This window comes from Aquila chrysaetos, chromosome 12, assembly GCF_900496995.4.
Source record: "Aquila chrysaetos chrysaetos chromosome 12, bAquChr1.4, whole genome shotgun sequence".
Classification (NCBI taxonomy): domain Eukaryota; kingdom Metazoa; phylum Chordata; class Aves; order Accipitriformes; family Accipitridae; genus Aquila; species Aquila chrysaetos.
In genome coordinates this window covers 38,975,343-38,989,828 of record NC_044015.1, presented here as the reverse complement: position 1 = coordinate 38,989,828, position 14,486 = coordinate 38,975,343, and the positions used below count along the sequence as shown (strand labels likewise).

At 36.3% G+C, this 14,486-nt stretch overlaps 1 protein-coding gene across 2 annotated transcripts in view; it reads right to left on the bottom strand.

Annotated features, from left to right (window-relative positions):
• The window catches only part of HOOK1 (hook microtubule tethering protein 1), a 29,249-nt gene that overhangs the window by 6,073 nt on the left and 8,690 nt on the right, over positions 1–14,486 (bottom strand). For both annotated transcript variants that reach the window (XM_030031892.2, XM_030031893.2), the window contains 15 exons: positions 13,076–13,208; positions 12,094–12,161; positions 10,774–10,836; positions 9,777–9,860; positions 6,655–6,821; positions 5,887–6,027; positions 4,383–4,584; positions 3,555–3,665; positions 3,222–3,309; positions 3,082–3,142; positions 2,334–2,474; positions 1,602–1,689; positions 1,253–1,287; positions 571–653; positions 66–166 (listed from right to left, as the gene is read on the bottom strand). In XM_030031892.2, the coding sequence (XP_029887752.1) occupies positions 66–166; positions 571–653; positions 1,253–1,287; positions 1,602–1,689; positions 2,334–2,474; positions 3,082–3,142; positions 3,222–3,309; positions 3,555–3,665; positions 4,383–4,584; positions 5,887–6,027; positions 6,655–6,821; positions 9,777–9,860; positions 10,774–10,836; positions 12,094–12,161; positions 13,076–13,208 (1,566 nt within the window). The remainder of the gene's footprint in view (positions 1–65; positions 167–570; positions 654–1,252; positions 1,288–1,601; positions 1,690–2,333; positions 2,475–3,081; positions 3,143–3,221; positions 3,310–3,554; positions 3,666–4,382; positions 4,585–5,886; positions 6,028–6,654; positions 6,822–9,776; positions 9,861–10,773; positions 10,837–12,093; positions 12,162–13,075; positions 13,209–14,486) is intronic.

Genomic DNA, 14,486 nt, shown 5'->3' with positions numbered 1-14,486 from the left:
CTCAAATCAATCTGTTCAACAATTTATGAGGGAGGAATATATACATTCAGAAATACACCACTCACATTTCTTGCTTTCTCAAGGTACATTTTATATCTTTCTTCCATTGCTTTCATATCTTCATCTTTTTTTCGCAAAGCTGCCTCCAGCTCTCCAATTTTCTGGGCTATTTACAGAAATTATCAACAAAGACATACAAAATAAAAATAGACATAGTATTTCCAAGGCTTCTGTGTTCTCCTGATTTAACCACCCCCCAAATAAACTTTCTAGCTACTACACAATTTCTTAAGTTCTTATTTTTATTTCAGTTGCATCGTAAGGTTCCACCTGACCCCGAATTCCCATTTTGCAGAGTATTGTTCAACAAAACTAAGCCCCCATGAACCTGTCCCTGGCCCACACCATGTGCAAGAAAACCCTCCCCCCACCCCCATTTCACGTTTAAAGCTAAGCCGTAGCAGAAAGCCTTATCCAGACAAGTATCCCACAGCCACTGGGCTATGGGAATTATTTCAGAAGAAAATTAACATAGTCTCATAAAAAAAAAAAAAACAAAAAACAACTTACGGTTCTGACTAACATCAGGCTGGAGTTCTGCAAGATCAGCCTCTTTCTTCTGTAACTCATCATGCACTTCATTCAGCTTTTCCCTATGAATGAACGGTTGGGCTAAGGATTAAGCTCACAAATAATCCCATGCACAGTTTTAAGAGCTGAAAGCAGAAACTTAATGGTGGAAGTGTTTAAACAACTATTTTAAACTCTGGCAATTCTTTTGAGTTTAAATAGAAATATTAGCATGTATTTTTGAAGAACCACAAAAGTTGTGACTTCTGAATTGAGTCTCATTTACCTAAAGCTAGAAGCAAAAAAAAGAAAATGAACAAATAAACCCTCCAGCACCTCCTTTGCAGGAACTACATCTACTGAAAGGATGGAAGTATTTCAGAAGTATGAAATAAATTTTGAGTTCAGTAAGAGTGATGGTTTTAGCAATCTGTTGTAGAACCAGAACAGTTAAAATGCTATTGGTGATGAAGAAACAGTTAAGCAGATACTAGTATTACAAGATTATCATGATCAGAGTAGACAAAACTAGAACACTAATACTTAACTCACTACATGCATGATTCTCAATCAGTGGCTTAGAAAAACAAGACATCCTACAAAGACTTAGGCAGTTTCTGAGCTACAACAGTCGAATCATTTAGCATAAATAAGCTATTGTGGATGTATGTGCCTTACTTACATGTGTGCTGCCAATTTCTGCTTCAGGTTGCTAGACTATGAAAGGAAAGAGTTAAAACTCAGTTATATTTCAGTATTTCATACCATACAATGTTAAAGTGCTCTTACAAATCAGCCAAGAATACTTAGCACACCTAAATAAGTCAAACCAAACAAATCCTAAGAAAACTGCATTTTTCCATGCATTTCTGTAACTGCATTCACATTTTTTGCATTGCACAGATACCAATTCCAGCATCTTTTTTCTTTAAAGCTATCCTTCTCTATCCTTTTAATGACAAAACCAGAGATTTTTTTAAACAAAACCAGCAAGACATCTTCAAGGTCAAGAAGCCTAAACTTTCACTTACTCCTTCAGTCTTGGATCCTTGCTCCTGTAAAGTCTTTTGCAGATCTTCAATCTGCTGCTGTAACTCCCCAATACGCTCTTCATTTAGCCTTTTAGGAAGAAAAGACAGTTGTTATCCATCTAAACAGATCACAACAGACAGATTTTTCTGTTTCATGTCTGGATGATAATTTTTCAGAGGGTCTACCCAGCAGGACTTAAGCCACAAAGAAACTGATTTCAAATGCTTTTAGTTTGACTGGAACTTCTGCTGAAGCAGACACATGGCAGCTTTATTAAACATTTCATAATGAAAGACCTAGAATAATTTTAAGTTTTGAGAACACTTAACTACCCAAAATTCTCATATCCTAGTAAACTGCTTTCAGCATTCATTAACTGATAAGAGAAATTCAGACCATATCCCAGTGTTACAACATGATTAATTTGAGTTCTAGAAATAGAGTTTACATCCATTCTTGGTCTTCAGAGAATCATTCAGAGCTAAGAGCATCCTATAAGCAACACTTTGTTCAGAGTACGCTACACACAGACCCGCCACATTTTATACCACCACATTTAAGCTACTTTCCCTCTTGCTTGCTTCATAACCCTTCGTTAATAATTACACTGGTGGAAAAAAAAGGGTAATTGGCTTCCTGCATAGTGCTACGCTACAGATGCAAACCACAAGGCCACTCAAAGTCCAGAAATCACTTTTTGCTATATTTTAAGACGCTGTTTCACCCATCACCTTTTCTCAGTTTCCAGTTCGTTCACTGTCCTATGCTTTTGCTCCAGCTGTTCTTGGAGCTCTGTAATACGCTCATTTTCTGATCCTTCCTGTTGTAATAGAAGCATCTTATTTTCATGCTGCAGCCGAATAAACATTTCTCTGAATCAAAAATAACAAAAAAGTCACTGTTAATTAAGAAAGAGTAGAAGGTAATATTCCTGTTCGCTCCCCGAACCTTAAAGTGAGCACCAGTTCTGCTTAAGGATATAGTTAGCATAACAATGCAATTTCTTTATTAAAAGGTAACTTACAATTTTCAAACATCACAATAGTTTTTTAAGAGATATGAACAAAACTTTAAATTAAGTCACTCCCAACCCAGATTTTATTGTGCCTTTATTTTTCACTCTGCCGGACTTTAAAAATGATATTAGCTAGCCTTCAGCTGTTCTGTCTTAGTTGCTGTGTATTATTTATTTATTCTGTCTGCCAGCGGCAAGATAAGAATTGTTTTACTCCGTAAAGAGGATGTTTCAAGCCAAACTTTATATACAGCAACCTGATATGCTTTTAAGAAAGAATGCAAAGTAATTATAGTGTGGGGAAATAATTATTAACAGCTACACGGGGGTCCAGGCAAGCATCATGGAGGCAAAGCAAGAAGTGGGATACAGAGTCATGTTGCTGAAAATACTGAACTTTCACAGAGACAATATTATGCCCCACCCATGAAAATCCCAGAACAACCCCAACCTTTTTGTCTTACCGATATTCCACTGGCAGAATTTCAGCAGCAAGGTTCTCATGGCTTTTAACACGAGATGCGCCTGAAATTGCATGGGAAGTTTAATAAATTTAAAGAAATCGCTAATATACATAAAAAAGCCTCTGAAAATAAAGCAATACCTGTTTGACTCAGGTGATCCTGCTGCATCTGTGAATACCGGAGCTCTTCATTTGTCTCTTTTAGTGCATCACACTGTACTATCAGTCTCTAAGAAGATATATTTGAGGTGGAATTAAGTCATACAGCACCACTTCAAGACCAAATAACATTAATCAGGAATAGTACTGACACACATATTTTAATACATATTTTATGTTTTATATGTGTATACACACACGCAAGCTGCTGAACTTCATTTTCATGGTAGCACTACTTCTGGGAAGGTTTGTCTCAAGCAGAGCATTTGAGAGAGATTTAGTAGGCGTTAAAGAAACTCTCGTTCAAGAACTTACCTCTTTTTCTTTGATTAAAGCTTCGTGTTTTTCTTCAAGTCGCTTCATTTCAAATGCTAGCTTATCAGCTCTTTTTGATTCTTCAGACAGTTTGTTATGAAGCTCCTGGACCTTTTCATAAAAAGACTATATTCAACACATGAATATTGCAAGATGCTACCTTTAAAAGCTATGTTAAAACCTTCACTCCTGCCCAGTTCAACCAAAATAAACAGCTGGTCCTCCAAGCTTGGTGGAGGGGAGATGGGATTGAGACCTGTGTGTTTGGGGGTTTTTTTGGTAGGTTGGTTTGGGATTTTTTTTTTTTGTTTGTTTGGTTGGTTTTTTTGTTTGGTTGGTTGTTTTTTGGTTTTGGGTTTCATTTTGTCTTTTGTTTTTTTAAAATATTTAACTCTTGCATCTCTTAATTACTACCAAAATAAGTGAAATTGAAATAAAACTTCTACAGTTCAAAATACATTCCCATGATGTAAATTAAGAATATTACATAGAAGCGAACTCAATAATAGCTAAACCACCTCTCCCAGGTACAAAATTACCTCAGCTAAAGTAAAGAAGAAAAGCCTGCAAACCATGGACAACCAATCAGTTGAGAAGGTAACTACAGTTAAGCTTGCTAATAAACAGGGAAAAACAGGAAGTGAAGGGCAGAGTATAAAGGAGTTTTCACAAATAGGAAATTCTAAGGGGACAATACAGGTCAAGCCCATGGGCTGTTAAATTAAGCTGTTCGGTTTTTTTTCACTGAAACATAATTACAATAATTTTATTTAGGTAAGACGACTATCTGAGGAAAAAGTAACATCTTAAGTATAGATGCAGCCTTACCTGTCTTTTGTAGGTTTCTAGTTGAGCACGTGCTGCATTGGCTTTCTTCAGTTCATCCTCCAGACTGACTGTATTGTGCATATACATCATGTTGGTTTCCTGCAGAGATTTGACTTGTCTGCGGAAGTCATTCAGATCCTGTAGCTTTTTACGATACACTTCAACAGTTGATTCCAGCTTACTTGCCTTGTCTGCGGTAGTCCTTAAAGTAGAAACAGGAATTAGAAGAAAGAGTATGTTTCTTCAAAAGGTTAAAAGTGTCAAATTCTGCTTTCATGCATATTCAAGCTCTTTTCAGAGACATGCAATGTGCTTAACAGCAGAGTTAAATCTTACTCCTTTATTTTTAAATGCATAATCAATGCAAACTTGCATTATGCAAAGACTGCTTATAAAAACTGAAATCACCACAGGGTTTAAGTGGGAGTAAGACTGACAGTCATATGGCAGACGTACAAGCAAGGGTTAGTATGTCAAATATCTCTAGGGAATTCTGTGGGGTGCAACATAAATGCACCACATCATCCTGTGCTAGATAGTCATCTCAAAGCACTGGTACCTGGTAAGGAAAAACACACAGATGTTCTCATTGCAGGGTTATACATAATTAGAACATAACTGCATTATGAAAATGATCAATAGCAGATATGACCAAGAATTACCAGCTGATTATTAACAAAAATCTATGTGGTAAGAAAATATTTGGATCATAAATATACAAATTAATACCTGTGTTTAATATCTGCCATCTCATATCACTAGAAGCTAGTACAAGAAAATTATGGAAGAAAATCTACAGTTAAGATTTGTTTCAGATGTTATTTAAGAACCACTATAAGTTAAACACCTGAAACCACTTTTCTTTCCATGTTTTATTCATACTGTTTTATAAATAGCAGATCTGCTTTTGCAGTATGATTTGCTTTGGATATTTCTTGGGTGGTCTGGTTATTTAATTTAGTTCACACAAGCTGGAATGTTACATTAAATTCTCATCCAGGTTATTGTATATTTCATCTTCATTTTGTTAATCATGTTGCTAAATCTAGCCTAGAATGCTGACACCAAAAGTTATGTCGAAGTTCTAGCTGCATATATGCTTTTCTACATCAGAAAAGGCAGCCTCTTGCCAACATAAATGTCCCCTTAATAGGAATGCACCCTCTCCAAAAAAAAAAGTCTTAATTCTTGCAGAACTTCAACCTTCCATCCCACATGAAGAAGAATAATTTCTGTATTCATTAATCCTGCTTCACAGAAAAATTCCATGTTGCTATTCTTATGCAAACAATAGAGGCTATGCCTGAAAACTTGCGCTCCATCTCTGCTTTTTCAATGGGCCCTTTTCCAACACTTATTTTAGATCTCATTCAGGTAAGACCTATCTGCAGAAGTAACACCTCAGAAAAAAAAAAAAAAAAAAATCTTGTTAAATACAAAACCTTGGATTTAGTCATCAAATCCTCCTAATGTGGGGGGAGGGGGGAAACTCACTATTATGTACCTAAGAATATCATTTTCATCTTTCAAGGCTCTAGATTCTTCTGCCAAAGAGGTTAGTTCATTGTTTCTATGTTGCAGTTCAATCAATTGTTTTTCTAGGTCTTCACAATGGACACGATAATCATCTTTTGCAGCTTCAAGCCTACCAGATCAAAAACAGGAACTCTGTTAAGAACTCATCATTATTACACATTTTTCATTTAGTGCTAGAACTACTAAAAATATATTAAGACAAAGGAAACCTACGGATTTAAGTAGCCAGAAAAATGGTACTGTAAACATGGAACATTTTATTGTCTACCTGTTAAATCATAATGGATTATATACTGCAAGTTTACCATATCAACATCAAGGGATTACATGAAAAGTGATTTTTTCCCCCCATAGGGATCACAGGGAGGAAGACTAATATGTAAAAGAAATCAATACAGTAAAGAGATATGGTGGTTTTGGGGGGAAGTTAGGGTTCTTTTTGTTTTGCTTTGTTTACACACAAATCACTTCTGCACTCATTTTCTGCCTTCCATCACCTTTTCTGAAGTGTCAAATGGCTACAAATATGGCAATTACAAAGTAATATTTCCTACAACAAATAACAGTTTCTTTTTCTTTTTAAAGGTAAGGGCTGTCACTAAAACATGTTTATACAGTACTAGGAAGCTTTTATAGCAAAAGAAATTGAGATAGAAAAGCCTGAAAGAGTACCAGAAATTCTCAGGATAAATTTGACATGACAAGTGAGGGATTTTTGAGAGAAATCATTTCATACCTGAAATTTTCTTCTTGCAGTTGTTCCAGCTGCAACTGTGCATGAAAATACTTTTTTGCAACCACAGTATTTGGATCATCAAGAGAGTCATCTAATTGCTCTAGCCTGTCATTCATAATCTCATTTTCTGACATCAAGCTGGTTTTTTCATCCTGGAGGGCAGCCACCTAGTGCAGATAAAACAGCATCAACATTGTAAGACCTGTCCAACTGGAAAGAACTAAAGCAAGACAGCAGTACATCACCAAATTAGTTTATGAAAAAGGTTGAGCGTTTAGAAATTTTAGAATGTAATTTACATAGCATACTTGAGCATACAGATGCTTTAGTGTATGACAGTTATGAAGCACTAAAGGAAAAGTCCCTCTAAAAAAAGACAAATTTTTATAACTGAAACCATGGTAAAAGGCAGACAACGTGATATGGAGAGAAACTGGTACTTTCATTAAAAAGGATACCATGGACGCCATACAAAAAACTTTAAGTATTGGTATAAAGGTACTCTCCATCTTGCTTGTACTTAACAATAAAAAGCAGGATGGCACTGGCTAGCACACTAACACAGTACTGCCGTGCGCTCAGCAGTGAATGGTTGCGCAAGAAGCAGTTTCAGGCGCCATAAGCTAGTAAGCACACACACAAAAGAAAAAACCTAGACAGCTTCATATAGAGCATGCATTTTTTGCACAATCAAACAAGTTTGATATTGAAAGTGTTCACAGCTAAGCAAATGAGAATACAACACTTTATTGAAACAGTAAGTATATTAACAGCCATAAAACGGGGAAGGATTAAGAGGATAGAACCTTTAAAGTTTTTCTAGTGAAAGCTGTTGTGTTAATTTTAACATCCTGTCAAACATAAGAGCATGTAGCATGTGTTAGTTAACTGGCATTTAAACAGGGACAATATGCTTTTTGGGTTATGTTTTCCTGAATCATAAAGAAAACCTACCTTTCTTATACTCTTGGAAAATATCAAGGAAGACTGAGACCTTACAAGTGAATTTATTAAGAATTAGTTTAAATGAGAAGCGTCAGTCAATATTATGGCTTCAAATAAATAAAATTAAAAAAAAAAAACAAAGCAGAACATATCATGGTGAAATTATTAGATAAAATATCAGATATAACCTAAAGTATGCAATATTAAAAAACAGTTCGTTTGTGATAATTTGACACTCTATCTGTCAAACAGATGTAAGAAACAAAACAGTAATCAATCTACCACTTCATTAAATGCTGGCTTTCTGGGCTCACTCCTTTTTACATACTGGATGTCACTTTACTATATACATGCACTCTCAAACATCTGTGGGTAGAGAGCATCTGAGCCTTGCTCAGTGTAGTATTTCCTGTTCAAGGTTCAGCCACTCCTTAAATGTGCACAACATTCACACTTTTAGAGTAATGTTAAAAGAACACCCGACTCAGACATAAAAAAAAAAAAAAACAACCCAAAAAAAACCCAACCCAAAAAATCCCAAACAAAATCTTTCACAGAACTCAGAGCAAGTTTTTCATCTTTCCTCAATTCCTTTCTGGTAGCTTTCTCTTCTTCTTTTCCATTATTACAGCATAACAGAAGTGGTGTCAAAGTCAACACAAATTACAAAGAGATATTTTAAAAACATGTCCCAGTATTGAAGAGCTATGGTGTCATTAACTCATCTGTTTATACTCAACAGTACCTTTCCCTCAAACACCTTTCATGCCTTCACCTGGCCCATGCTACGTTATGAGCGACTGGCTTTGTGTAACCTATCGTTAATTAACAGAGAAATCTCGAAAGAGAAGTTTGTGGGAAACATGAGAAAGCCTGGGACTTCTCTAGTGAGACATGCTAAGTCTCCTAATGGAAGCAGAAAGCACAATTAGATTGTCATCCCAGCACCTCTAGAAGCGAGAGCTTTTGAACAGTGAACACACTTTTTGAAGTTTAACAACTGTTATCTGCCAGTTCAGCTGTCAAATCAATGCCCTAGCCCATTTGAAAGAAATAATTTTCTCCTGCTGATTCTGCTCACAAGCATTTTTAGATCTCTGCTTTCACTAGGAAGCCTTACTACTGCCTCAAGAAAAAAGGAAATTAAATACCAATTCAACTCTAACAACAGCTTCCTGGCCATGGCAATTAGCTATGAGCTACTTTATATATAAAGTATTCTACTTTTTCAGTCATCATTACCTGTAAAAAATGTAAAACTGGCCTCTGGTTTTGTGTGGTTTGGTTTTGTTTGTTTGTTTCTTCTTCAGAGGCTCATACAGCCAGTATAGCACTCTGGCTCCTACAAGGAGATGCCACCCAAATGTTCTCTTTGTACAGAATCAAATCTGAGATGAACTGCCTTACCAGATAAACCTCCTTCTATTCTCAGATTATAGTGCCATAAAAGAGGAATCAGACTTAGGGCTAACAAGCAGATTTTTTTCTTTTTTCTTTAAAAAGTTGATTGAAATACAAGTTCTTGTTTATTGTTATGAAGTCCTCTCTCCTTTTTCTGCAGAGTGACTTGATTAACGTCTGTATCCATTAAAAACAAAAGCAGGCCTATTATCAGTGTGGTTTGAAAAAGTCATCAAGGATCTATTAGTTTCCATTATTTTTATTCCCTGAAATATCCTCCGTGTTGCAACTGTGTACGAGAAAAAGTTAGTAAATTTTAGATGAATTTCAAATTCTAGTCTTTCATCAACTCCTAATGAAAACAGCACCATTTTCCTATGATTAAATCTAATGACTGATTATTACATGAACTGGATTTTTTGGACACAGTTCAAAAGACTAGAGGAAGCAGTGACTAAAAATGAAATGGGCAATTTTTAAAGCCATGATAACATTGTTTTGATGGCTACCTGCTACTAAGGGCAAACATAAAGCTAGCAGACCAAAGCACCTTTGAGTTAACAGTTGGCACAGGACCCCAGCTTACACTTCCATCAGAAAGCTATTTCCACTAATTGCATTTTGGAGTACAGAATGATTGCTTTTCCCCCAGAAACAGCTAAGAATTCTCACAGAAACTTAAATAAATGCAAAATTCACTTTGCCCTTCAGAATTTCTGAATCTTAATAGCAGCACCACTACATAGTAAAGAAATAAGCGAATTGCTGTTTCTTACCTGTAAATCTAGCTCTTGACATCTTTGTGCCAGCTCTTCTTTTTCTGCTAGTGCTTCCTGAAGATCTTCCAAAGCTTTTTTAAGCTTAAAAAAAAAAAAAAAAAAAAAAGAGAGACCATCAATCATTCTGGCCCATATCCAAAGTACTCACAGTTCTAGCTTCCAAAATGTCTCAATTACTTATACCAATTGTTTAAGAAGGATGTTAGGTGCACATATTGATACAGAACTTATATACACACTGTTAGATCAGGATCTCTGTTTATTTCACCTGCATTTTAAATTACTACCACATGTAATAAGTAAATTACTGAAACTCAGAGTAACATCCAGATTCAACACAACTTAGGCTAAAAGCATAAGAAAACCAAACACAGGAACATCTGTGTTGTCACAACTGCAAAAATCCCTGCCTGAGAAATGAAATGCCCTTTATCTCAGAACAGAAATACTGATGCTTCTTCATGGAAAGCTACTTTTAAAGATAACTTCATTTTATGTGCAACACCTTGCAGTGTTCAGGTTATCAAGAATTTTCATGACCCCTTAAAAATAACCTGAAGTGTTTAGCCTGACATGGCTGAGCCTTGATGTACCCCTAGCTCTTCTTGCAATGTAGGTTTGCACTGGCTAGTTTTACCCCACCCAGGAAGATGACATAGCAGTCATAAAATAGCGTGTAACTTTTCACTTAATTAGCACTGAAAAATAGCATTACTTTATTGTATATTCTCTGCCTACATCAGTTTGTTGCTCTGTCATTTGTGAACCAGTATGGTTTAATCCAAGCACCGAGTGGAAAACAGACCAAGCAGTTTGTGCAGATGATAGAAGACAAAAAAGTACAATTTATTGTTGAGGTTGGTTGTTTGGGTTTTTTTTTTAAACTTTTAGAACTGGAGAGGAAGAGCAGCCCTCCTCTTCATTTAAGGGATGGCAAGATACCAACTTATTGTTCAGGCTTGAACTACAACAGCAACAAATATCAGGCAGTTACCTGCTGTTCCATTTCACTTGATGCATCACTTGTGGAAGGACCCGTTATTTCCTTGCTCATGAGCTATAGAGAGAGGCCACAGGAAAAGAAGGTTAAATTAGAGGTTAAATATCTGTAAATTCACTGTCTACTGAGTACCAATTGTATTTTCCACTGTATCCTTGCATCTCTTCAATATATCAAAACCAATTAATAATAATAATAAAAACCATGTCATGGCTGGTAAAGGATTTAAACAAATCTAGAATAAGATGACTTTTTTTTTTAACCCCCCCCCCCCCCCCAAATTAACCAAGTTATTGGACAAATCTGTGATCCGTTGAAGTTATTGCTACCCCTTAGTCAAGTTAAAATGGAGTGAACCAGAGGATGGATTTCACTCAATTAATTTAAAAGTTATCACACTTCTTTGTGTCATGTTAATTGCCATTAAGCAAACAATGGGAACAGGAACATAGCTCTCACTGATCTCCAGCACAAAGATGTACACAGTAGGTTTGTCAGCAATTAAAGGGCTTTACTTCTTACTCAGGAATTACAGTATTGTTTCTAGACCTTCTTCAGAGAGAAAGTTTGATTAGTCGGAATACAACAAACAAGAGGTTTATGGATTTATTTCTCCCAATATGACACTTATAGCTTTAAAGACTATAGAGTCAATTTAAATCTAAGTTTTAAAGCCTCCTACCACCTCCACATTACCTATGTGTAATGAGGGTGCAATTACACATTACATTTTCTTCAAAGTCAGCATTTAGTTTTTGCCTCCCTCCACACCCTGCTTCACAGTCCCAACGCTCACAGATGCAAGTGACTGCAGAGCTAAGCTGTGAGCTGGATCACTAAGATGATCCAACTAAGAACAAATTAAGATAGCAGGGGGAGCACACCATGACAAGAATAGAAGAGATGCAGCTGGGAGTGTGTAAATCAGATGCTGGAATGGTCTGTCATAACAATGTAGCCTCACAAACCGTTACAATCAGCTTAACTTTGAGTCTAAAACTGCAGCACTGGGACAGACGTTTCAGAACCCAACTCCAGTATAATCGGCAGTTGGCAAGTAGATACTTTTCTTGTGTGAAACAGGAAATCTTAAGCATCTATTGTCTCCACAAGCTGTACGTTTGGGCATATGAGACTAAAATCAAAACCCCTTGGTTGGGGTCTGGGGCCCCTTAGTCCTGATCCTCCCAGATAATTTAGGGAAGTACTTATGCTCTTCCCTGAGGTTTGCTTGGATGAAAGAATTCACAAAGAACAACAAATGGATAGTCAGACTTCTCAACTGACAGCATTAGGCTATGAATTATTACTTACCTCTTGAATGGCAGTCATGACAACATGTTGAACAGACTCTTCAAGGGTCATGATATTTTGTATATGTTCTGTGAAAAAGAATTTGTAGTTACTCATGACAATGTTCATCTTAATGGCTTCAGTAACATGACATACCATTTGCAGAAAGATCCAGAAGAAACTATTCTCTATAGAGCTTCTTCAAAACTGGTAGCACTCTTTTTATACAGAGCACTACCATTAACCAACAACATTATTATCCAGTAATATGGTAGATAAACATAAGAGATTATAATCTTTTAAGTGAACAAATTTATACTATGCATAATAGAGCAAGGAGATTTTAAGACATCTGTATTTACATGGTTCTTTTTTCATACAAACATCTATGTATGTATACACATAAGCTTTTTCAAAGAGTCAACAAGCTTGCAAGCAAGTTAATAAATAAAACTTAATGGAAAAAAGTAATTGCTAGCATCTTCATTCTCAGTGCAGCCTTACAGCTTACTTCCCAAACACTCTTTGATGCAGTCATTTCAGACTACCTAGGGATCATACCTATTCCACTAACAGAATCATCCTGAGGATTCCTTACCCATCAGAGCATTGAGCATTAGCTCTGGTAAGGGGAGAGAAAACTCAACTAATTCAGTCTTGAGCCTATGCAGACAAACAAAAGGCAGTTTCTAATATAAGTTTTTAATTTAATTTGCTTGATTTGCATTTGAATAGTAAGCTTTAGGTCTTGATATGTATTTTAACAAGTATGAATAATCCACACACTTCAGACTATTTTGTTAAACCTATCCTGAGTTTTATTCACAGAAGTTTCCCATAGATTTCCCGCTTTTAAGCGAACTCCAGTTTCGGAATAGGTGTGCAACATATTAACAATAGAGACTTTTTGATAAATAAGAAAAAAAAGTTTCTACATCTCTTCCACCTTAACAATCACCTGAGGTAGTCTGCTGTTTGTTGAACAGACTAAGGTAGTGCGTACCTTGTTTCCTTTCACAGTTGACTGCACAGCCTAAAATAAGCTGCAGAAGCCTGCCCAGTTCAGTGGGATCTGAGTTCTCAGATATCCGGTTTAAGTCCGGAATAAGCTCTTCTGAAATCTGCTGACCCAAGAACTGGAAGAAAAAAAAAACAAAAGTGAAAGTAGACTCCCACTTTTGTACAACATGAAAATCTGGTATCATGTAAGAAATCTGGACTCAGTAAGCCATCCAGAGAAAGTGGTCTATTAAACTTCCATAAAACTTATGGAAGGGAAAGATTTTAAACATTAAATATGGAGATACACACTAAAAACACTGGCGTATGAGAGAGTACATAGCAGTATCAGATTAGGAAATCTGAAGAGATCTAGATAAAGCAGATATTCTTAACTCATTTGTTACAGGGCTTCATACATGAAACTCAGATGTCACCAGTGTGCCTCTCTTGCACCAGCAAAGACTGTTCCAAATGTCTGTCTCCATCCCTCAGTGTGGATATGTATTTCGGGGAAGGGGTACTCAATCCACTGCTAGCCAATGACCTTTACCATACTTGGCACCTCAGATTTTTCTCTGAATAGGCCTAAATTTAATCTAAAGTAGACAGCATTAAAAAATATATGCTCAACACCTAGCAACTATTTAGTGCCATGAATTTATGTAGTAAGAGTTCCATAAAATTGTTCTGGCAAAACCACAAGTTTTGAAAGTCTATTAACTGGGGGTTTAGTTAACTGATCACTTATGCAAGAAAAAGCAACAGTAGTAAAGCCAAAAGTTCTTGGGCTAGACCTCAAATATGAGAGATTTAATTTATTCTACCAACATAATAAAAAAAGGAATTAAAAATGCTTCCAAATTCAGTTGCTCCCTAATCCTTCAAAAAGGTCCTCATAAGCCAAAAGAAGTTCTACTTCTGGGCTTGCCAGAGAGCCTCAGTCCTGGCAGTACAGAAAAGGCTTGGCACTTGATATCACAACTAAGCCCAGGTGAGACCAGGAAGCCATAAAATGATCTGGCAAGTTTTTCCTACACCATACGCATTACATAACTCTAATCATGCTCCATACAAAATTCAGCAGTTGCTTTTTTTTTTTTTTCTTTAAACTCAAAATATGGCTACCATACTCATCCTGCATGAGAGAAAACAAACTATAATCCTTACTACATCCAGGAGGATCTAGAACTTATCTCCTAGCTTCCAAGTGAGTATCATAAAACCTAGACTAGGGCTGCCAAAATTGTTCTGTTGTGTACAAAAGGATTAAAACTTCACCAGACTAGAGCAAATATTAATGCACACACAAAAGTCAACAGGATCCTGCAGCTCAGTCCTTGTGACATTCATCTAGGCAATGACAGACATGGTTTCCAGATTATACTCCAAGAGTCTTATCTAACCTGCTCAAA